The sequence below is a fragment of the Crotalus tigris genome, unplaced genomic scaffold, assembly GCF_016545835.1.
Source record: "Crotalus tigris isolate CLP2741 ecotype Arizona unplaced genomic scaffold, ASM1654583v1 scf7180000019078.1875890, whole genome shotgun sequence".
NCBI classification, from domain to species: Eukaryota; Metazoa; Chordata; class Lepidosauria; order Squamata; family Viperidae; genus Crotalus; species Crotalus tigris.
Window position 1 is genome coordinate 125,995 of NW_024097364.1, and position 24,350 is coordinate 150,344.

The 24,350-nt window shown below is 36.6% G+C and overlaps 1 protein-coding gene across 2 annotated transcripts in view; it reads left to right on the forward strand.

Annotated features, from left to right (window-relative positions):
- The first annotated feature begins 7,968 nt into the window (after positions 1–7,968).
- Positions 7,969–24,350, forward strand: part of STXBP2 (syntaxin binding protein 2) — a 37,506-nt gene continuing 21,124 nt past the window's right edge. For both annotated transcript variants that reach the window (XM_039359515.1, XM_039359516.1), the window contains exon 1: positions 7,969–8,121. In XM_039359515.1, coding sequence (XP_039215449.1) covers positions 8,085–8,121 — 37 coding nt within the window. In that variant the 5' untranslated portion in view covers positions 7,969–8,084. The remainder of the gene's footprint in view (positions 8,122–24,350) is intronic.

Below are 24,350 nucleotides of genomic sequence, written 5' to 3' on the forward strand. Positions count from 1 at the left end.
AGTGCGGCCTCTGGTACGCATGCCATAGGTTCGCCACCACTGGTATAACCTAGATTCCTGGAAAAAAAATTAAAATGATTTTTCAAGTCATGATCAATATGAATCTGTAGCTTATTTAATATTACATGTATTGACAGCTGCAAGAATAGTATTCGCTCAATTTTGGAAAAATGAAAACCTACCATCAGACCAGATTATAATTTTGAAAATCCTAGATTGTGCAGAAATGGACAGATTAACGTTAGAGATGAAGGAGAATAAAACCTGGGGAAAATTTTATCAGTGAAGTATTAATACCACTCTTCAATGCCTTGGTAAGGCCACACTTGGAATACTGCATCCAGTTTTGGTCACCACGATGTAAAAAAGATGTTGAGACTCTAGAAAGAGTACAGAGAAGAGCAACAAAGATGATTAGGGGACTGGAGGCTAAAACATATAAGGAACGGTTGCTAGAATTGGGTATGTCTAGTTTAACGAAGAGAAGGACAAGGGGGGACATGATAGCAGTATTCCAATATCTCAGGGGCTGCCATAAAGAAGAGGGAATTAAGCTATTTTCCAAAGCACCTGAAGGCAGGACAAGAAGCAACGGGTGGAAACTAATCAAGGAGAGAAGCAACCTAGAACTAAGGAGAAACTTCCTGACAGTGAGAACAATTAATCAGTGGAACAGCTTGCCTCCAGAAGCAGTAAATGCTCCAACACTGGAAGTTTTTAAGAAGAGACTGGACAGCCATTTGTCCGAAATGGTGTAGGGTTTCCTGCCCGAGCAGGGGGTTGGACTAGATGACCTCCAAGGTCTCTTCCAACTTTACTACTATTATTATTATTAAGCTTGATGATTGGAAATAGTTGCTATGCTATCAACTATGTTAATTATTTAAAGGAATATTACTGTTTTACCAAAAGTCAGTTGTAACTATACCGATTTATTCTTATAAATGTCTAGTATTATATAAACAATAATACTCAATATGAAGACCCGGACGACAGCTTGTTCGCTGAATCACATATTTACTGTAGCTATCCACACCCTGTCCCCTTTATATAAGCATCTGCCAAACAGCTTGCCCCTCTGATCCCTGATTTCTGGGAGCTAGAGGATTAAAAAAAATATTTTAAAGAAAAATCAGAGATCAGAAAAGAAAAAAATGAATTCTCACAAATAATATGAAAGAAACATGTATCCCCTCCCCCATCCTGTTATAGTTAGGATGCAATTCTGCTGAGTTTGGGGGTTATTTTTGTCATTATTGCAATATACATTGATTGTGCTTTCAACTTTTCTAATTTATCTGCTTTATTGTATTCCCCTTTGGGATTATTCTCAAATAATGGAGTGGAGCTAGAGATGACATGAAAGCTGGGAGCGTGGGGGGGGGGGAGTTAGAGAATAGAGAAAAAAAACGGAGAAAAATGTTTTGCTGTTCCCCCTCCTTGTTTTGTTTTGTATTTTTTTGAAAAGATGAACAAACTTGGAGAAAACAAAAACTCTCCAACACAGTATTTTATTTTAGAATAAAGCAGTGGTTCTCAACCTATGGGTCGGGACCCCATTTGGGGCCGAATGACCATTTCACGGGGGTCGCCAAACAAGGCTGTCCGCCATTTTTTCCCCCTTTTCTTTGGCCACGCCCTGGCACCCGGTGATGTATAAGTGGTTGGGGGTCACCACAACATGGGGAACTGTATTATGGGGTCACGGCATTAGAAAGGTTGAGAACCACTGGAATAAAGGAAAGGCTGAAGAAAATCTACAGTATATCACTATCTTTCATTTCCTCGAAATATTTTCTGTTAGGGTTAGGCAATGTTTTTAGAGCCATAGATAAAAAAGATTTCCTGATAAGATGGTTCTTATCAGGAAATGCATACAGCAACTGTCTCCATTTCTGAAATGAAACATGTGATTTCCTGGTATCCCACATCTGTGGAGGATAGCTGCATGATCCTGGGAAAAGATATAGCTGCTTAAAGGCATGCATGAGCACCCCCTGTTTAGTCTAAAGTACCTTTCATACTGCTTTTGAATCCAAAGGGTGATACAGGGTGTGTGATCTAGAGTGTCAGAGCACTACAGGATCAAGAGCAAGAGCAGTGCATTGAGGGTGCATTACAACTCTCAAATGGAAAACTATTGAGGGTGAAGAGCACTGCTTTCCTTCATTAAAGAAAGAGGGACCTAGTTTCATGGGCTTGTTTTGTTGAGTATATCTACGAATCACTAGATAATCTCTTAGATGGACATATGTAAACACAGGAATCATGTTTCATTGGCTAGGCTTTATGGTTTAAATGGTTGTGTGAACCTAAGTAATGATGATCTACCATATGAAAGTTTTGGCAAATGCAAATAGATATTGGAAAGCCTGGTCTATCAGAATGCTGAAGCAAGCTGAGCACAGATCAATTACAGTAAAGTACTTGGCTGTGGCTGGAATGTCACTAATGTCATGTGCTCCTGGCTACTTTCCTTCGTGACCAGAGGCAAGCTCGCCTGACCAATAACCAGCCAAGACACAGTGAAGGCCTTTTGTTTCGTTTATTGCAATAAGCGGGGAGAGAAGCTTTCAAAGCTTGGTTCTCTCCAAAGTTTTAACCCAAAATATCTCCTTCTTTTATTCATCCCTATCACCGGCCGCTACAGCCCTCCTCTTTCCCCATTGGCTGAGGTAGTATGAGGTTACACTCTTTCCGTCCGCCTATACACATTTCCTGATAACACACTAAATCATATTCACTTATACAATAAGAATAAGAAAAATTAGACATGGAAATGGTTATTTTAAACTCAGATATATTTATGTCCCCATTTTAAACAATAAGTTCTTTTCCTGCTTTTCAATTCAATGTGCCTCTCTTCTTATCTTATTTAGCTTATTTTCCTTATTCTCCATTCAACCTTCCTGGCTAGCCATTTCCTTTATATTTTTATAGCTTCTCTTCTTCCTTTCTCAGACCCAACTATTTTTGCCTTATCTTACTTCCTTAATCTCTTCCTGACTCTCACCATCTGTATTTTTAACTGACTGAAGATTTATCATATTGATGTATATTTATCACTAATGATTGCGGCTGGGTTGGCTATCATTGGAGCCCTTGGTATTACGTAAGCACTAATGAAGCACAAATGATGCATGAAGTGATAAATGGGGTTCCCCTCTGTATCGGGCCAGGGTTTCCTTACTGGGAAAATTGGAATGTTACATGGGGATGTACACTTCCGGAGGATCCCTTGCGCTATGTATGCCCTGATTAGTTTCCTAATTGGTTCAACTGCTTCCAGCTGGATCTTATATTGGGATATGCATGGGGGTGGCCCTGCTTTTACCAGTATCTTAACTGGGGTGGCACTCTTTAGGAGGCCCACCTCAGTGGAGTCCCATCTCCAGAGGGAAGGGGGTAGGTCTTGCATATCTGGGTGCAATAGGTTTTCCTTAATTGGGGCTTGGGTAACAAGGCAGTGAATTTGTTTGGTTGGAATCTCTAAGGTGAGCCTATCTGGGGAGCATTTTATGGTAGCTCTCAATTTACATAAAAGATATATGCCTAACAGCATGATGGGAGATTGAAGACAAACTGTGAAGGAATGATCCAGAGAAAAGGGACTGATTTCCACCTGCATATCATTGGTGAATTCTACAGGTATTATTTCCCCCACTGTTATATCTTCGGTTCTTTAGGCATTGAATGAGGCAGAGTGTTGAAACAGCAAACAAGTTTATTAATCAGAACAGAAGCAGCACTAAAGGCTGCTGCACAGTTATTTATACAGTTAGCCTCTAGGTGACAACCAATAGGTTTAAAGTAACAGTTTCCCACCCCAAACCTCATTATCAGGAGACAGCCAGTCTGGCTTTCAGTAACAGCAACTGTTAAACAATACAGCAATGTAGGTCAGACATTAAGCAAGTGATTTAAAACAGTTGTGGCCAATACATTACATCCACCACCACCACCACCACCACACTCTGATAATATTGTCCCTTGCCCCTGGTACCATTGATCCTTTAAACAGTGGCTCTGTAATCAAGGATAATGTTGCTCCAGTGTCGACTTGAGACTTGTAATCCCTTCCTCCTATTGTAAGGGTCAGGAGGAGCTCACCTTCAGGACCGCTTCTTAAGGGTATAGTAAGGCCGGTGAAGATGGCATGACATTTGGTTACTTCAGTGTTTAGTCATAGTGTGTCGGGGTTATCCTGGAACTGTACATGTTGAGTCTCATGATCTCGGTAAGGGGCAGAAAATCCCTTAGGGAATGGGGTTTTTGGGAGGGGTTGGAGGCTCCAGGGTACTCTGCATCCCTTCTTAAAGTGCCCCTCCCATCCACATCTAAAGCAATGTCAGCACCTTGTCCCAGATATCCCCTCTTCCTCACACAAGAAGCATCTTGGTGGTTCGTCTGATGGTTGAAAGCTCGGGCATCTCCTATCATTTTGCATAGTCACGAACATTTTCAGGTCTTTATAGTTTCATTCTGTATCTAGAAAGCACTTCAAGCAAACAGTGCTGCTTGCTTGAGGTGCTTTCTAGATACAGAAGCAGAGATTGCTCTTGGTGAATTTCTGTTCCTTTGATTTTAGGCTGTTGCCAGGGCTGGGAAGAGGGAGAGGTAAGAGTGGGCTTTGCTCAGAGATAGAACTAATGTGGCCAGAACTGAATACTTTTGAATACAAAGTCTTGATAACACTGAAATCTAGACTGAAATTCTCCCAGATACCTTACAGATACTGCTGGGCAGAACTTTCAGAGCACTCCCAACAATAAAAAGGAATGCCAATTAGAAGCAAACAACACACATACTAATGACAACACAGGAGCCAAAATTATTTTCCCCCTGCTGCAAAAGCCCATCCCAGAATGAGGACAGGGACAGCTGGAATATGTTCTTACACATACCACTTTCTCCCCCTCTGATCTAGTAATATGGAAGGATGTCCAGGTGGATGAAACACAACAGCAAGTTACGGTAAACTAAAGTAATGGTGTGCAAAGACCAGGGGAAAATGAAAATATGACTGATGGGAAGAAGTACCAAGAGTCAGAATGTGGACTTCCATGATCACGAACTGCTCAAGAATAGCTATAATTTATATTGAATATTATGTGTACCCCAAATTATTTGTGTGGTAACTGACAAACACATGAAAGAGCCATGGCTAGGAGGGCTTCTGATCAACTCTATGTTGTGTACCAGTTATGATGCCAATTTGCTTTGATGTCCAATTCAAGGTGCTGGTTGTGACAATCTATAAAAGCCTACATCAGGGGTATGCAACCCAAAACACTCAAAGAGCCACTTGGACCTGTTTCCCACCAAAAACAAAACACCGGGAGCCGCAAAACCCTTTTGATATCTAAAATGAAGATAATGAAGATATATACTGCATATATCCTTTTGTTACCTTTATTATAGGTGTGTGTGTGTTTGTGTGTGTGTATGTATGTGTGTGTGTATATATATATATGTGTGTGTGTGTGTATATATATATATATATGTGTGTGTGTATGTGTGTATATATATATACACACACACACACACACACACACACACACACACAGGTAAAAGAAGGATATATGCAGTGTTATGTTCATTTTAGATGTCAAAAGGGTCTCTCTCTCTCTCCCCCTCCCTCTCTATCTGCCCTTGGTCTGCCACTCCTCTTCCCCCACTCTCTTCCTTTCTCTCTCTCTCTTTCCTCTCTCTCTCTCTCTCCCTCCATCTCTCTCTCTCTCTTTCTCTCCCCCCCCTCTTCTATCTGCTGCTCACCTGGCAAGCTTCAAGCTGTTATCCAACAAGCGTAGGAGTAGGCAACCTCGTCTCTTTTATGACTCATGGACTTCAACTCCCAGAATTCCTGAGTCAGCCTAGCTGGGCTAGCTAGCTCTCTCCTGCCCTTCCTGCTTCCTGCAGAGACGCAGCAAAGGGAGGAGCTCCGCCCAGTAAGCTTTTCAGCTCTTCAGAGAACACTGTGAGTGCACTCTCTTTTATACATACACACACACAAAAACACAAACACACAGAGAGAGGGGGGGGCAGGGAAGCGTAATTGCCTCTCTCTGCCTCTGTCTCTTTCTGCAAATGGCAGAGGAGGCTGGGAGCCACAGGGGAAGGCTCAAAGAGCCGCATGCGGCTCCGGAGCTGCAGGTTGCCGACCTGTGGCCTACATGGCATGGAGTCAGGCCACCTGTGAAATCAGCTTGGCCCTATCACATTGCCCTGTCCCACCTGGTCAGGCAGGAAAGGTATGTTGCAGATTCCATCAGTTAAAGCATTCTGTTTGGTTGGGTCCAAGGAGAGAGCCTTCTTTGTCACTGCCCCCACTCTATGGAATATTCTCCTTCCAGATGTGAGGCAGGTTCCCCACCCTCCTGTCCTTCAAAAAAGAACTTAAAACATGGCTCTGCAACCTTGCAGGGGGACCCCAAAGGAGCACACAGTAGTGGAGTTGGTTGGTGCCCTTTGCTTTTGTGAAATAATTTTTAATAAGGTTTAATTATTCTTGCCTCCTTAATTTTTTTAAATATTTTTTTTAAAATTAACTATAAATTTTAACTCTAACATTTTAATTTTTATATACAGTTTTTATATTTTGATGTTTTATTATACAGCACACAGAGTCTGAACTGTGTGCTGTATAACCAGATGGCTGGTTCAGAAATGTTAAATATTAAATAAATAAACAAACAAACTTTATTCCAGATTTGATAGAATAAACCTATGCGATTGTTGTACTACACATTCTTGTTTTCTGTGAAGTATGCCAACTGGCAACCAAGATCTTGAAGAGAGAAAATATTTTTTCTCTAATTCCCCTTTCCCTCTTTTTAAGCTATGGGTATCTACATATAGCTATCATTTTCAGTTCTTAAACACTCAGAATAATATTTAAGTGTCCTGTAATTGTTATCATCACCAGCCTTATCCAAACAGTGGGCTCTTCCTCACTATTACATCAATAGCATTCCTGGTATGCATGACTGACAGGTATCGGAGAAAATTGACTTGGCCCATTATTAGGTGATCTCTCTTGCCTTCAACCTGTCTAAACTACTCGATTCCCACCACATGGGTACCTATTAGTCGTTTGTGCAATGTAGCAAAAATAGTGGATCAATCAGACAGCAACTGGCTGTGACTAGCAGCATCCAAGGCACCCCAGCAAGGGACAAAATGGTGCAGGAATGGGCAAAAGTCACAACAGAAAGTTCAGCTCCATAAACTCGACAAAAGCAAGATTCTATGACCCTAGACCAGTGGTAGTCAACCTTGCTCTTTTATGACTCGTGGACTTCAACTCCCAGAATTCCTGAGCCAGCATAAAAAAAACCAAGGTTGCCTACTCCTGCCCTAGACTGTCTCTTTCCATCTAACCCACCCCTTCTTTATTTTACAACTCTCATCTTCCTATCAAACTATTTTTTTCCTTCAAAACTTTACTTCTCTTTGCACGGTTTCCATAATCCGAATTCGATTCAGTTAAAGGGAGAAAGAGGAAAGTTCTTTTTCCCCCCAATTTTTATTTTATTCAAAAAGATTAAAATACAAAAGAAAAAAATCAAACAAAAACAAAACAAAGCTAAACAGGACCATTAAAATTAAAGCGAGACGGAAGAAAGTTCGTTCCAAAGTGCTATGGAACAAACATACCGAAGAAAGCAGCGAACGGAGCTCCTGCTCAATACTGGGTGTTGGTTTTTTTAAGTCGTCACCTGCCGTTGCCTTGTGTTTACCCCCTCTGCCCCTTTCATAAGCGCGCGCTGCTTGTGTAAAGGCTGCTTCTTTTGGCAATTAGCTGCAGCCCGAAGATCTCCGCACCACACCGAGTTCACACTCAATTACAGGTACAACCCGTAGCAAGCAGCCCACTCCGAGCCTACGCGGGCTCCGACATCCGGCTGCAGCGCCAACACGAGAGCCCAGGAGGGCCTTGCTGCACGTGAGGGGTGTGTCCCCGCGGACGGACTGAGAGGTGGCGAGGTTCGAGGTCAGCTCCTCCCGCCTGAAGACGCGGAAGTGGAAGCTTCCGGCGCAGCAGCAGCACCGGCACCAGCACCCAAAGAGGGACTGGGTGGGACATGGCGCCGACCGGGCTGAAGGCGGTCGTTGGCGAGAGTGAGTGTGAACGGGCCGTGTGGGGCGCTTAACACCTGCGAATTCGTGGCTGTGAGGATGGTAGTTTTCTCGGGGGGTGGGCATGAGGAGCGCCTTCCGTTCCATGCCGTTTTCCCCGCGACTTTTCCCGGGTTTATTTGTCCTACGCTTTTAGTAGCAACAGGGGCTTCTCTGATAGGAGCAGGTTTGTGGGGGGGGGGAAGGGGCTGGTTGACAATCCAGGCGCCTCCTCCTTCCTGCTTCTCATGTCCCACCAGAGTCCGAATATGGAAATAGGACTTCCTCAACTCTGGTGATTGTTATTGCTTGCATTTCTTCGTTCTTCCTGCTGCTTCTTAAATTCTTCACCTCCACGCACAACAATTTATTCTGTTTTAACTAATCTGTTAACAGATTTGCAATCACTATTCATGGAGAAGAGCCCCCTCCTTATAAAGTCTTAATTTTTTCTTAATGTGTCCTTACTTTTCTTCCAGATAAGTAATACCAGATTTCATTAATGACATATTTTTTATGCTGTTTTTTCCCCCCTGTCCTAAATCAAACACTCTTATCTTTATATCAGTATGAATTATCCTCTGCACTCTTATAGTAAATCCAAATTTGCACTCTCCTCCTTAAACTACCAGGTGCTATGGTTTTATTAAAAAGTACAGCATGATAATGTTTGGGGATATCAAAAATTAATATTTTTCCTCGCTAAATTTGAGTCATGCACAACATTAAGCCATGATATAAATAGTATTTATCGACTTAGCATGTTGTGGGGAACCACCACTCACAACTTAGCATACTTGAACTAGGCTAGAGCATTGTGATTTGTTTGACAAACAGTAAGTTAAAAATGGGACTTAGAATACAATTCTTCCAAATCAGGTTTAAAAGTAGAAGCTTGAACCGTTCCTCTTCTAGGTAAATTATTTGTGTTCTCAAGGTGGCAAAAACATATACAACACACCTTCCTTCTCCATTTCCCCCACAATAACAACAATAATCCTATGAGGTTGGGTTGAAAGAGGGAGTGACTCAAAGTCACCAGTTGGCTTTCATGGCTAAGGCAGGACTTGAACTCATAGCCTCCTGTTTCCTAGCCTGGTGCCTTAATCATTAAACCAAACTGGTTCTGTAGTTTTATAAGCTTATAAACATGTTTTTGTGCTTGGGAAATCATTTCTTAGTAAACTATTTCACAGTAAAACATTTAACTTCAATCTACTAGCAATAGTGGCTTACAATTGCAGGTGCAGTTGTAGACCACTATCAGCACCATATACAGTTTTGAACCTTATTTACTTAAAATAAATGCCCTTAAAACTTGTACATCTTTGTTGCCTTATGATATTATTTAGCACTGCCTACTTGGTATAGTCTCAAACCCTAAAACCTTTATCATTCACTAATACAAATTAAATTCTTAATCCCTAGTTCGTTTTTTCAACCATTGATAAAATAAGTCTCAAGTTTGAAAATATTCTGTTTCTTCTTTTTCTTTTGATCTCAAAGTCTGTCCATTTCTGAGTCCAGTATTTTTTTAATTATTTCTTCCTCTGATGGTATTTCTTCATTTTTCCAATATTGTGCAAATATAAGTCTTGTTGCTGTTATCACATGCAAAATCAAATATATACTTCATTTATCAAGCTTTTCTGGCATTATACCTAATAAAAAAAGTTCAGGTTTAAAATCTACATGTTTCCCCAGCATCTTTTCTAGCCAAGTATGCATTTTTGTCCAACATTTCTTTGCTTTAACACCTGTCCACCACACATGATAATAAGTACCTGGTTTATGATTACATTTCCAACATTTATCCGACATATTTTTAAGCATTTTTACTAATCTTGCTGATGACAAGTGGCATCTATAAAACATTTTGTATAAGTTTTCTTATAAGAGGTTGACATTGTCAACTTATAATTTCTTTCCCATAGGCTTTGCCATTTCTCTAAATCTATATTATATCCAAAATTCTTTGCCCATGTTATCATTATTTCTTTTACTTGTTCATCTTCCATTTTCAAATTTAATAGAAAATTATATATTTTCTTAATTAGTTTTTCATCAGAGGTTAATAATATCTGATCAAACAGAGTCTGCTCTTTATAAAATCCATACAATTTAACATCTTTATCATATTTCACTTGCATCTGTAAATGTGACCACCATGATAAATCAATACCCTGATTTTCCATCTCTTGTCTAGATTTTAATTTCCCTTCAGAATTTAGAATATCTTTATATGTCCATATTTTCTCAAGGCTAATTAGATTTGAGTGTACAAATGTTTCCATTGTTGAAAGCCATCCTGGAATTTTCAAATATATTTTGCATTTTATTTTTTCCCATGTTAGCAGTAATGCATTTCTAATATAGTGGTTTTGAAAATATTTATGAATTTTTCTTTTTCCCATATCATAAAAAAGCATGCCAACCAAGTTGTAAGTCATGTCCCTCTAGATGCAACAATCTTTTTTGTCTGAGGGTTATCCATTCTTTTATCCATATTAACACCGATGCTTGATAGTATAAAACTCAACTGGCAAACCAAAACCTCTTGATTTCCATCTTCCTGATAAGACCCAGTACTTCTTGCCCTGCAATAAATCCCGAAATCTAGTAATAGTTTCAGTAGGTTTGCTCAATTTCCTTACTTGAATTAGGAAAAGTATTGCTTAAACCAACCTGGTATTTCTCAAATATACTGATCAAATATATAATTTTTGAGGTTTTTTTGAGATTGTTATTCCAACACATAGGGAGGGAACCAGGCTAGGGGAGACTGAATTAAAATATTGTATTATGAATTGATTGGTGTTAAATTCTTATTCATGTTTTGATAATCTACTGACTGATCTCATTTTAATGAGGATTTGTGACTCCTTCTAGTATAATTGAAACAAGATGGCCTCCCCTTCATCACCATAAAATATCCAACTGATTACAGAAATAAAGGTTGGGATAAAAGAATAGAATGTCTGAATGTCATTTAATTTTGGTATTCAGAGTAATGCTTGCCTTGCAGAGTTTTTGAATTCTAGTACTCTAGTTACCTTCTGTTATTTGATCCCAAAAAACCAAGAAAAAGTATATCAAATTTAATTTCTGCTGATAAAAAAAGATTACACTCCATGGCCATACAGCATATTATTATACAGCTATTCAGCATGTTAATTGTAAATGTAACATGTCTGATAGAAAAATTAGTAAACTTCTATTATTATTTTAAAATGCATATCCTGAAAATTCTGAGATTGTTTTTGAGACAGTAGAAAGGCTAGTACATTACTGATATACTAGACTTAAGGATAAAAAATATTCTAGCTCATGTATCATAAAGAGTTGGATTTTAATTGATAGTATTTTCTAATCCAAAGTATCTTTTCCCTTTCAGCGTTATTTTACAGTTATGGCCATTTAAAGATCAGGATCTTCAGTTAGGAAAAAAGGAATATTCCAATTTTGTTGCGGAAGCCCCAAACTTCCCAAACTAAAATCCAATGATACATGGACAATTGCATTGTTTCTTTACATTGTTTACAATCTTATGAGATTTGTAAACAATGATCTGATTTCCTTCAGGGATGAAATGAGATCACATTAGTTTAAATAAAATTGTTTTAAAAAGTTGCGATTCTCCTATACACATTTTAAAACAATAGTTGAAAAAGTATATAAATGTACTTTTTTTGAGTGTGAAGACATCATTTCTAACAAGACTGAAATAAGGAGCTTTCTGTTTAACAATTATTAGGCACAGTAAGCATTTTTTCATATTTCAGCCTCTCAAAAGGAGTGAGTCTTATATACTTTGAGAATAGAATTTATTTTCCTTTTTCTGGTTCCTGTGACTTGTGTTGTTAAGTACATAACATTTTAGTAAACATATTAGTTTCCTTTACACTTTGGTTCTTTCATCTACCTATCATCATTTGATTGAAAAAGATTTGCACTAAAAATTCAGGATATTGACATATTTCCCCTTCAGTCACATATTGAACACACAGAAGGAAAATAACCAACTAATCCTCAGTTCCAGGTATGTGAGGAGAATAATTTTGAAAAGTTATTGGAGGAATTTATATTTTGAAGTAAATATTGTACCATTTTGTTTTTTTATAATTTTATTGAACATTTGATTTAAAAGATAACTAATACAAAGTAAAAAGGAATGACAGAATAAATGTGGAAAAGAAAGAAAAAATATGCAGAAAGAAAAATAAAAATGAAAGAAAAATGAGAATATAGTAAAGAAAAAATATATAAATGATTTCCCCCTTCATAATATTTTAGTAACTTATCACTTTCTCTTAAAATACAATAAATGATCTCTGCTTTCTATATCTCATTTTTTATCTATAAGCAAATCTTTAAAACCTCACTCAGTCCTAATCAGTGAAAATCCATTAAGAGTTACCAGAGTAGATATATTTATTTTAACCTTGATAGAATAAACTTATATTCCTTTCCTTTATTTTTAATCTTGATCCCTTCAAATACTGTCCTAGAATTTGATTTCTATTTTTTTTGTCCCTTCTCATAAAAACCTTCAAAACTTTAAAATTCTTTCGTAAATCAAATATAGGAAAGTAAGCCATTACTGTTTTGGTTTGTTATTTTTATATTCTTTTTAATTATTAAGACATCAGCCAATTTCACTTGTATATCCAGTATAGTATCTTTTTCTGTATCATTCTTGTAGATGTCATTTTTAAATCCACATTCAAATCAGACTCAGTCTTGTCTGGTAAAACCTGTTCCTCTTCCATTACGTCTTTTAAACACAATCTATAATGGCAGAGATTTTTTTAAAAGTAAAAAAAAATCCTTAGTATCTCTGATGTTAAAAGTATTTTGCTCCATTCTATATTAGTAAATCAAATTGTATTCTCCTTTAATTGTAATCTTAGTTCCTTCTGGTTTTCACTAGTGTCTAACTTTCAAAATCCCTTTTTTTAAAAAAGAATTCAAAATGAGCATGTATAATTTGTAACTTTCCAAACTGAAAATTGGGCTTGTCAGATGCTATATTTTTTCTATCTTGTTCTCTGACAGAATGCCACTTGAAGAGATTAGAAGCATTTGAAATGTGGATTTACAGGCGGCTGTTAGTATAAACTGGGTTGATAAGATCAGAAATGAGGAGGTGATAAGCCGCCTGGGAAAGCCAAGGAAAATCATCAAAACAATTAAAAAACGAAAATTAGAATATTTTGGACATGTGATGCGACACCCAGAAAAATACGGCATACTCCATTTAATCCTCAAGGGAAAGATTGAAAGCAAATGAGGTCCAGGCTTCAAAATCTAAGGGATTGGTTTGGACAAAACTCAGCAGCACTTTTTCGTGCGGCTGTTGATAAAAACAGGATTGCCAACATGATCACCAATGTCCGATAACAGATATGGCACAAGAAGAAGTAGAACTTTCCAAAATCAACGTTTTAATCACGCCTTTGCTGTTTATTCCCAAAAAATGAATTTTTCAAAATCCTCAAATCTGTATCTAAAATCTCTTTTGCTAAGGATTGAAAGAAACACACGTGGTGCTCTAAAATGTGCTATTGCAAATGTTACTGATAACATAAGAGCAATTAAGTAATTTCTGAAAGAAATGAGGCTGAGCAAACTTTACATCCATATAGGATGTATTATGGTTAGGTATTCCTAGCCTCTCAATTCATGAACCAACTGATTGGTCGGTTGTGCTAGAAGCTTCTTCAGGTAACAAGAGAATCCAGGTTCTCTTGGAATCTAAAACATAACAGAAGCATTCATTTCAGTGGTAAGCTCCTTTGCAATCTGTATCCTGAATCCATATAAATAAAGATATATATCCACTATAATCCAGTAATCTTTAAAATTTAATGACTTTTTTGCATTTTCTCATTACATTGCATATAAAGAAATTTACAAAATCAACTACAACAAAGTGCCACATCCTGGTGGCATTTGGAAAAAAGCTATGACTTGTTTTTAAAAGCTCCAGTGTTAACTTTCAAGTTGTCATTTAATAAATCCAGCAACTAATTTCCAAATAAATACAGCTCAATTTCTACCAATTTCTAATTGTGTTTCTTTGGGAAATGGCTTATTTTATTTCTCCACTTCAAAATTTTGAATAGTTATCCCCTTTCCCCAACTGTTTCTGATCCCTATCTTTTTTTCTCTCTCTCTCCACTCTCTCCGTAATCTACTCTAGTACTTTCCAGATTATGAACCAATTTTGCAATCTCTGTAAAGATAGAGATCTGCTATCTTATGTATCTAAGAAAATTAATTACTTAACAGATCCTGTATTAAAGAGAATAACTTGTAAAATTGTATACACTCCGCCCAACTCAGCTGACAGGGTTGCTGTGGGGAAAATAGGAGTAGTATTAGATATGTTTGCCACTTCAAGTTATTTATAAAAATAATAAAGGTGGGATATAAATAAATAGAGAGCATTATGTTTTACTGACTTTAATGTTGCTTGCAAAACAGTACAGGTAGAAAAATGTCAGAGCAGTAGCTGGTATATTCTACTAAAAGAAAATGGTCTTTAACATATATGATGCCCTGCATTCCGAGAAATCTTTGTTTCTCAGTCAGGTTTGCTCTGGTTCTTCAAATTTCCTAATTCGAAAAGATTGTGAGAATAATGTCTCCCAACTAATGTTTGCTAAACCTTAATTTTTCTACAGCTTTATTTTAATTCTAGACCACAGAAAGGAAGGGTGGAACATAAAACACCCATAAACTCAAACTCATTTCTGCCTAATCCCTTGTTTGCTTGGAACTGTTTTCCAATTGTAATGAAAACCTTAATTCAGGACTGTCACTTACTCTCCTTCTTTTCATTATCATTAAGGTGCAGACCTGTTCAAAGAGGGGGAAAACTATATCAGACTCAGCAGAAATAATTGTTTTAAAAGTCACACACTGTTACCTGATATATATTATAGTCGGCTGTTCTTGGTAACATATTCCAGGTTGAGTAAAAATACACACTGCATATCCATGTGCTGCTGGTTGAAAGTTTTAGCTGATGTTTGTACAGTGTAGGGAAGTCAGCCTTCTTCTCTAAACTGCTCAAAGCATGCAAATGTGATGAGTTGGGTATAGAAATTTGATAAATAAATTAATAAAAAAGGCACCAGGCTAGAAACCAGAAAACTGAGTTCTAGTTCCAGCTTAGGCATGAAAGCTGGCTAGGTAACTTTGAGTTATTTATTCTCTCTCTGTCCAACTCATGTCTCAGGGTCATTGCTGAGGGGAAAATAGGAGGAAGGAATATAAGGTATGTTTGCTATCTTGAATTATTTCTAAAAATATTAAAGGCAGAATAAAAACAAACATTCTAAAAATATCTAATCTAAATAATCTTTACCTACATTCATATAGCAAACTATAAAGATGTACAACCTAAAGCTGCATGCAGAGTCCTCCAAATAATGTTAACAAATTATAATTTTTAATGTGATGGAAGTAAAAGTAATTGTCTATAAACTATATTTAATGTTGCAAATAAAATCAACTCAAATTTAGTTTATGCTCTGATTCCACTCCCAGCATTCCTGGGTAAAATTATCCAGTCCTATAGCATTGTTTACTTACTATAATTCACACAACATAAGACAACTGTTATGCTTTATACAATTTATATTTGGCTGAAGACTCAACATTTCAGAATACACTATCTCAATGGGACACATCAATGAAACATACAAAGTGCATTTTGTCTCCCAGTTTATAATTAGATAAGTATGTAAGAGTTTGTACAGAGAGAAAGAACGAGTGGGGGAGCAAATGAGGTACATCCAAACTGTTGTGTGATTATAGGAATTAATCTTGTTGAGGCTATCTTGCTTTCCCCACACATTTTCTTCTGTGTGGGGTGAAAATCAAGAGCTTTTATGTCCATTTGATAACTCTTAGTTTTTTCATTTATTTCCTAGAGCTCCTTTCCTCCAGGAGCTCAAGGTAGTGAACATAGAACTCCTTTCCCCAATTTCACTACCACCATCCTGTGAGGTAGGTTCAGCTGGAGAGAAAGAGAAAAAGAGAAAAAAAAGCCAAATCACCCAGTGGGCTTCTGTGACTTGGTTTTCCCCTGTCCTAGTCTTAGACAAAGTTAATCTCAACTTTAGTCAAATTATGTGACCCAGATTCATATTCCAAAATAGGAAGCTGGCTTTTTTTTTCCAACAAAATTAACTACCCTTTAGAATTCATAGGAAATGCTAAACTGTGACTACTGGAAAGTTGGAGAAAAGGGTTTCCGATCCCATTATAGCTGAAGTTAAGGGATAAAAAAAGAAAAATAAATGAGTTCAAATCTCATGCAACCTATTCCTGTAACAAAATGTTCATCATTGTTGAACATTTTGAACAACTTGTATTTTTAGCCTAAAGAGCAAAATACTTTTCCATCCATTTGTAAAAAACATAGACACTCAAAATGTTTGTGAAAGACTGTGTGACTTCTTTGCTTTCTAGTGAAAAGTATATTTATATTTGTACATTAAGATAGTCATAATCAGGCTATGTACAATGGGATGTGTCCTTAAATGTGAAAAAATGGCATTCCTTGTTTTTTCAGCTCCATAAGGTAACTTAATATAAGTAAAATATAGGACAAAGATGGAGACTGATCTCTAAAGCCAGTGAGGTAGCTGATGTCTTTTTAATAAGGAATTAAGCTATTACCAGTTATACCTGTTTGATGGATTGAACGCACAGTTCTAATATTGGCTCCAGAATTAAAACAGGAGGTTCCCAAAGCAGAGATAAATTAAGATGATGAAGAGGATCCCAAGATATTTTGCTGTCTGATTCAGAGGAAAAGTTCTTTCCCTTCTATGTATTGCAGCAGGTCCAATCATAAATCCAAAATTAACATTTGGGAAGTGATAACTTTATTATTTATTATCTTAGTATTTTTTTTTACCACCCTGTATTATCTTGCTTTGGGGTGGAATGTAAAGATGCTAAGAAAAAGACTCAGGCATTTCTTGAGCAGAGGTTTGAAGCTACAGGACACAGCTTGACAAACTCTTGAGTTTATTGCTTCTTATATACTTTTTACATACATAGGCTTTTACATTAAATGCTGACATTTTACATTCATAAGTTTAACCTTTAGATGCTGACATAAAGTTTCTTTATTGGAAAATTCCTTCATATAAGCAACTATTTTCTAGTAACATTACCTGTTCAGAGACCAGGTAAAGACAAATACAGGTAGATGAAAGACAGGAAGAGATAAGGGGGAACTTAAGCATATTATTTATTTAGGTAGGTAAGGTATTAAGTCAAAAGGGGATGACCTTTTGGCTGCTTCCTTGGGAAAAAGGGTATCAAAAGGTTATGAGGTTTGTGGGGGGGAAAGCATGGCAGTTTGCTGTGCGTGCTTTTTTCCCCACAGTGGAGTCTGGGTGATTGAGTGGAGTTAAGCGTTTACTGGCCAGATATCCTTCCTGCTGCCCAGGCGGAGTTTGCAGCAGATATTTTCTCTTTGCTCCCTGATGGAGAAATATCTGTCAGTGCCTAGGATTGAACTCTCAATCTTCTGAGTGGGAGGTGAGCGTCTTTACCTATAGGCCACTGTGCCACTCATTTATTACCAAATATACTTCTTAGAATCCCATCCGTAGGTAAACCAATCCTCAAATTTTTAACTAAAATATGAAAAATGCACCACCCACAAATAAGCTGATCCTTAAAATTTTTGTATGTTTTAATTTTTACAATGGTTTTTTTCATGGTATTTTGGTTAAAAAAATCAAGAGCTGGCTTATGGGCAAGAATATAAAGAATATACAGATACTTTTAAAAAGTTGATGGAAATATTGCAGATAAGCCCATCTGTACGTAAGCCAAACTCAATTTTTGGGGTGCATTTTGGTACCTAAAATTCTCAACGTATCCACAAGATACACAGTAATTTATTACTTTTATATACCTCCAATACCATACAATCCTTGATCCTTCATCTCACAAATTAGGAGGGTGATTTAAAGGTAGGGAATTCACGTGTCTTTCTGTGTGGTGCACGTAAACCCTGAACTTTATGAACCTCAAAAGCAAAGTGACAGGAGGAAGAGGGAGAGGCGACAAAGAAGGAGGGGAGCCTCGCCGACCACCAAGAGACGGCGGTCGATCCGATCATTTGGGGAAAGCCCTCTAGAAACCAGCAGAAGAAAGGCTAGCTTCACTCCAGAGTCTAGCCCAAGCCAAAAAGCACTAATTTAAACTTGATCGCAAACGACGTGTTTGGAACTGATAAGACTATCGATTCTTTCTCTTCTCCTTGATAATTAATTTCCTGGGAGAAAAAAACCAAGAAGCAAAAATCTTTTGTAAGTGAGAAGGAGGGGGATTCTTCCCCACCCTTCCACAGAAGAAAGTGGCGAATTAAACTTTTATGGGGGACAGAAATATATTGAAATGAAATGAATATAAGAAATCTGGATATTGGTGGAAATTGTTAAGAGTTTCTTTTCAAAAGATTATTGATGAAAACAGAAGAAAATAATTGCTTGTTTTGAAAACTGAAAAAATGAACTGGTGCTGACATCTAGTGGTGGATGAAAATATACAACTGTAGTTGCTCTAATACAGGAATTGGCAGAAAGCCCAGAAAAAGATAACTTGTTTTTGTGACCTTCAATGTCTTAACTGAACAGAGAACAGCTGCAATAAAGAAAAGAAAACATTTTGGGCTAACTACAAGGCGAGAACTATAAACCTTAGAAAAAAACAATTTCTTCTTGGATTATAAATACTTATTGAACTGTGACTCTAAAGCTGTTTGCAGAAAAAGGAAAATCATGGAACATCAGAGATCTGCAGAAAGAACATATCAAGAAAAAACAAATACTTTCCAGGAGGAAATGTATGCTATGTTGCAACTAATTCAAACAACAATGATATCAAACACGAGGAAATTAAAAACAACTTTAAAAATATAAATGAACACATCTTCAATATATCCTTACAACAAAAAAACTCTCAGAAAATAAAAATAGAGATCGATCAGATAAAACAGACAACGGAACATAAATCAGGAAAGAAATTTAAAGATGAAACCCAACAATGGAAGGAATTATGACTTAACCCAAGCGGAGATGAAAAAGATAATCTACACTTCAAGATTGCAAAATAAGTCTGAGGACAATAAAAAAGATTAGTCAAAATGGATTATAGAACTGTCAGGAGAACTACAAGAACTTGAGAAACAAAAAATAAGAGAAATTAAGAGAGAAAGAAAGAGAAAAGATTTTCAATGAATACTAAGGAACGAAACCCTCCCACAAAAACATCTTAAACTGGAATATAAAATATAAATATAAAATATAAAAATATAAAATATAAAAATGTTGGGATAGTTTATATGAGGGAAATGCTTTAGATACTTAAATGTAATTGATCTTGAGAAAATATCAATTGATAAAAATGTTTTGAATAGATTCAAAAGCTTAGATGACTGGATTTATTAGATGGAATATTTAAAGATTAAACATTTGTCTGAATATGGTTAAAAAGAATAGAAACATTCTGGATATAAATGTATCTTAGCTTAAGAGGGACATGTTTCTCAAGTAGTATACTATTTCCTTCCTTTTTTTTCTTTTTTCTTTTTAAGATATGCAAAATGTAAAATTGTTGGGATGAGGAAAAAGACTTTAATATTTAAGTGTAATTAACTTTGAGAAAATCTTAACTGGTAAGAATGTTTTGAACACTGGGGAAAACAAATCTAAATAAGAACTTTGAAAACAGGATTTATGATGAGGTAATTAAGATGATCAATTAGAAAGAAGCTTTATATTGATGTGGTTATTAAATATTAGAAAAATGTTTATATTCAATTGTTAGCTATCAAAATACTAAGAAATGTACTAATTTAAGGTTGGTAAAAGAGAATATTATTGGAAGAAGAGAAAATCAAATAAAGCTACTATGCAGATTATGAAATTATAGAAATTGTTATTGATTGTTTTGAAATATAAACCCAGACAACATGCTGTTTACCAAATATTAAGGTGCCTATGTTAAAAAATCAATGAAATATATTTTTTAAAAAAGATGAAGACATTAGGTATTAAAAGGCCTTTTAAACAGGGAAAGAGATGGGATTGGTAGAAAGAGTACACTTGCGCATGTGTAGGCAGTGTCAGAAGAATTAAGATTTGGGTACTGACAGATTGTACGTTACTGGCTTTAGCTTCTGCAAGATTATTCTTGAGGGAAATGAAAGACAAATTTCCCTCACCTTTTCTGTAAATGTTTGAGTGGATGGTATGAACTAGTTGAGCCTCTCCTGACATAATTCAGCTTCCTGCTCTTTTCTTTATCCTAAAAATCTACTTCTTACATGCATTAACTTGTTTCCCCTCACATGCCGTGGGACTTCTGAAATTTCCAGTATGGATGGGTTACACACATTATGTGAAAACTATATTCCAAGATTGTAGAACTGAGTCTACTGTTGCTTGCTCATTATACTTCTTCAGAACTATACATTGCAATACTGGAAAATTCAGTATAGTGACATACATATGCTAGTAATTTTGTTGTTGTGGTTACATAATTTAGATAGCAAGCAGGTTTTCCAAATCTATGTGGACATAAAAATCTCCAAGATACTGAGGTGACATTTCCAGCAGACAGTTGAATGCTTCCTTCTCCCTCATTTTTCTCAGTTATTTGTACAAGTGACAAATCTTCAGAATGCTACTGAGAAATAGAAGTTTTGTTGGTTTCAATTGTGCAATCTTGCTGTGTTTTCTGGCCAGAACCTTGGGTGGTTTGTGCTTGTTTGCTAATATCTTTGCAAGTTAACAATAGTACAAATGTAGATTATTAATCTGGAAGATCTAACAGTAAATATTTTCAAGTGCTTAGAATGCTTAAATTAAACTGATAAATGTTTTTTTAATTGTTGATTTAAAAGAAATAGTGAAAGTTGAAAATCCAGTGTATTTTCAGGATTATATTGTTGCACTTCAATGAAGGAATCTTAGTTTCAATCCCTACCTGATCCTGAAGCTACTTCACAGTCAGAATCTATGTTTGAGCCAAACCCATCCTCATATGGCTATTTGATAAAGGTAAATTATGGAGAGATTTCCATGTACGTTACTTTGGACTTCTTGAGGGAATACAGCCTATGACTATAGGAAATAACATAAAATTGAAGGCTTCCTGTTGTGCCAAATATGGAAACTAGACTTGATACTACTTTGCCTGCCTGATAACTCAGTTGGTTCAAAATTGTTTTTTTATTAAATGAAATTATATAAAAGTTTTTCAAGAGCTTTTTTTATCAGTAAAAATGTTCAAGGGGATGGCTGTACAAGAGCAAATAGATGTGAATCATTTCCTTCTAGAGAACAATTTAAGGACAAAAGCAAATGAGCCTGGGAAAATGAGAGCACTTATATACTGAATTTAGAAATCAGGTAATGGAAAAATAATTCAATAGTTTGTCACCTACCTTGTTCGAAACTCCATGAGAGCACTATTTTAATATGCCTTCTTAATCTGTCCTAGATATTTCCCATTTGATTTTACTTTACTATTCCTTCAAACAGTACCCAGTATAACCATTATATCTATTTTCTTATTAAACAATTTTTCAAAATTTCATTTGTATTTTATTGTGTTTTAATTTTATTATATTTTTATTCAAATTTGCATATATCCCTTTTTTCTTTAGTTCAACTTCTTCTTTGTATATAATTGCTTTAAGGGAAAGGAAGGTGAATATCATAGAAATTGAGATTTTTATGTCAATTTTAGAAGCACTATAACCAACAGGATTCCACATCAGAGCAGGAAAAATACATCATTTTGAAAGGATTATAGAGAGTACAGAAAATGGCCTTGATGAATTCAGGCAATTATCAGATAAACATGGCTTGAAGCCATATCAAGAAAGACTTTTACACAAACACTTCAGACAGGACCACCTTAATTCACATGAAGATAAAAGAGGGACGATAGAAGCACATTCAGACTTGCAAGTTTCTGTTACTATAGCTATTTTAATAATAGCTTTAGGCCACAGTGTCTCTGTTTATTAATCTGGTCTACTTTATAGGCTGAAAGGGGGTAAGTTTGTAGTGTGAAAAATTGGCAATGTCAGGTCTTCTCTCACAGAATTCCTCTCAGTCTCCACACCCTAGAATCACATTATTCTTGGGTCCAGTAGTTTGGTAGTTGCTGTTCCCATCACTTACCTTCCAAGGGGATGCCTTTACAATTCCTTAATCCTGTAGGCCCCAAAAGCCAAGTAGGAAGAAAAATGATAAAATAAAAATCCATAGTGTTGAGCCATATGGCTAAGAAAATCACACATGCACAGCACACTCCCCTTTGGGATCTAGATCAAACTCACAAGGTACATAGAGAATTTAAAGAAAAAAATAGAAAATATCTATGTGAAATATTCAATAGCACGGGATAAAACATGTTTATTTAAATTACAAATCATGACTTCAAAGGATCTCCTATAGAAAACTGCAATGGTGAACATAACATTCAGGGCCAACACCCAATAATGTTGGTTTATTTCTAATTTAGAGGAGCTTTGCTGTAAAAAGATTCAAGTTTGCTTAAAAGAGCACAATTTACTGAGCATATATAGAAAGCAAATACTGTAGTTGAGGTAATAATCTCCAGACACTTTACAGTGGATTTAAAAAACAGAGAGAACGGAATTTTATACAATATTTCTAGCTAAATGGGGGGTGGGGTTGCCTATCCTTTTAAAGAAAGCTTTTTCTGAAACAGATTTCCTTCTGTCTCAGTCTAAAAGAGTCCAGTCACTTATTTTGAAGGCTGCTGGGGAAATGGAGAAGGCCTCATTTTCTCTTCTCAGTCTGAATTCCATGTTCTCTCTCTGTTTTACAGAGAAAACCTATTTTTTTCTCAAGCAGAACGCAAGCGGTATGGTAACCTCACTTTGTAGGTAGGCCAGGGCATGTAACTGTCTTTCATGCAGATGTAGATTCCAGGATGAATTGTGTGTACTAGGTCAGAGCCTGTCCAGCAAGACAGACTAGCAAATAGGTCATACTCTTGAATGGAATGCTTGTTTTAGAAAATAACTATACCAAGCCAGGGAACCTTTTTCTATAGAGTTGCCAGACTTGAGATCTAAGTAATCTAGAACTATATTAGTAGCAATGAACAGACTGATAATATGCTTTCTACTCACATGTAAATGAGTCAGAGAGACATGTTCAGAAATAACAGTTTAATATGTACAGATGTCCTTAACTTACAACCACAACTGGGAACAGTACTTCCATTGCTAATCAAGATGATCGTTAAGTGAATTGCACCTGATTTTACAACCTTTTTTGCTACAGTCATTAAACAAATCCAGCTTCCCTGTTGACTTTGTCTGTCAGAAGCTGGCTGAGAAGATTGCAATTGACAATTATATGATTCCAGAATGCTAGAACTATCATAAACACATGCTGGTTGCTAAATGCCCAAATTTTGATCACATGACCATTGGGATGCTATAACAATCATAAGTGCGAGGACTAGTCATAAGTCACTTTTTTCTGTCCTAACTTTGAACAGGCACTAAACGGTCATAAATCAATAACTACCTGTAATGCTTATTCATGAATTTTAATAGTGTTTTCCACCTCTTCCATTTTCTAGTACTGTAGATTGACTTGCAACTTGCCAGGGCTGAAACTGACTTTCTCCCTGCGAGCTTCCCACATATACAGTAAATGGGAAAGCCAGCAGGAATTCAAGGGAGGGAAGAAGAGAGGGAGGGAGGCAGGGAAGAAAAAAGATTTCCGATGCGCCCTGCCAACATCCCAGAAAGAAACTTAATGGTGAAGCCAGCAGGAAACCACTCTTGCTCCCACTGCTTTTCTTGGGGGGGGGGGGCTGGTCTATGGTCATTCTAGGTTTTCAGCACCACAATAATAGTTAGGTGTGACTGTTGTTAGTAGTAAGTTCAATATAGTTGATCTTCTAGTTTCTTTCTCCACTTTTAGAACTTTGATGCTGTCTACAAAACACATCAAGAATCTGTGGGATCTATTTTGTTCATATATTTAAGACTTATCTTGTATACCATAACTATGGGCAGCTTACAGAACAACAATAAAAACTGTATAAACCATAGAAATAATGTCCAATCCCACAAAGTTAACACACTGAATTCACTGAACTGACTGAAGCCTGGCTCTACTCCAGTGTTTCTCAGCCCCAGC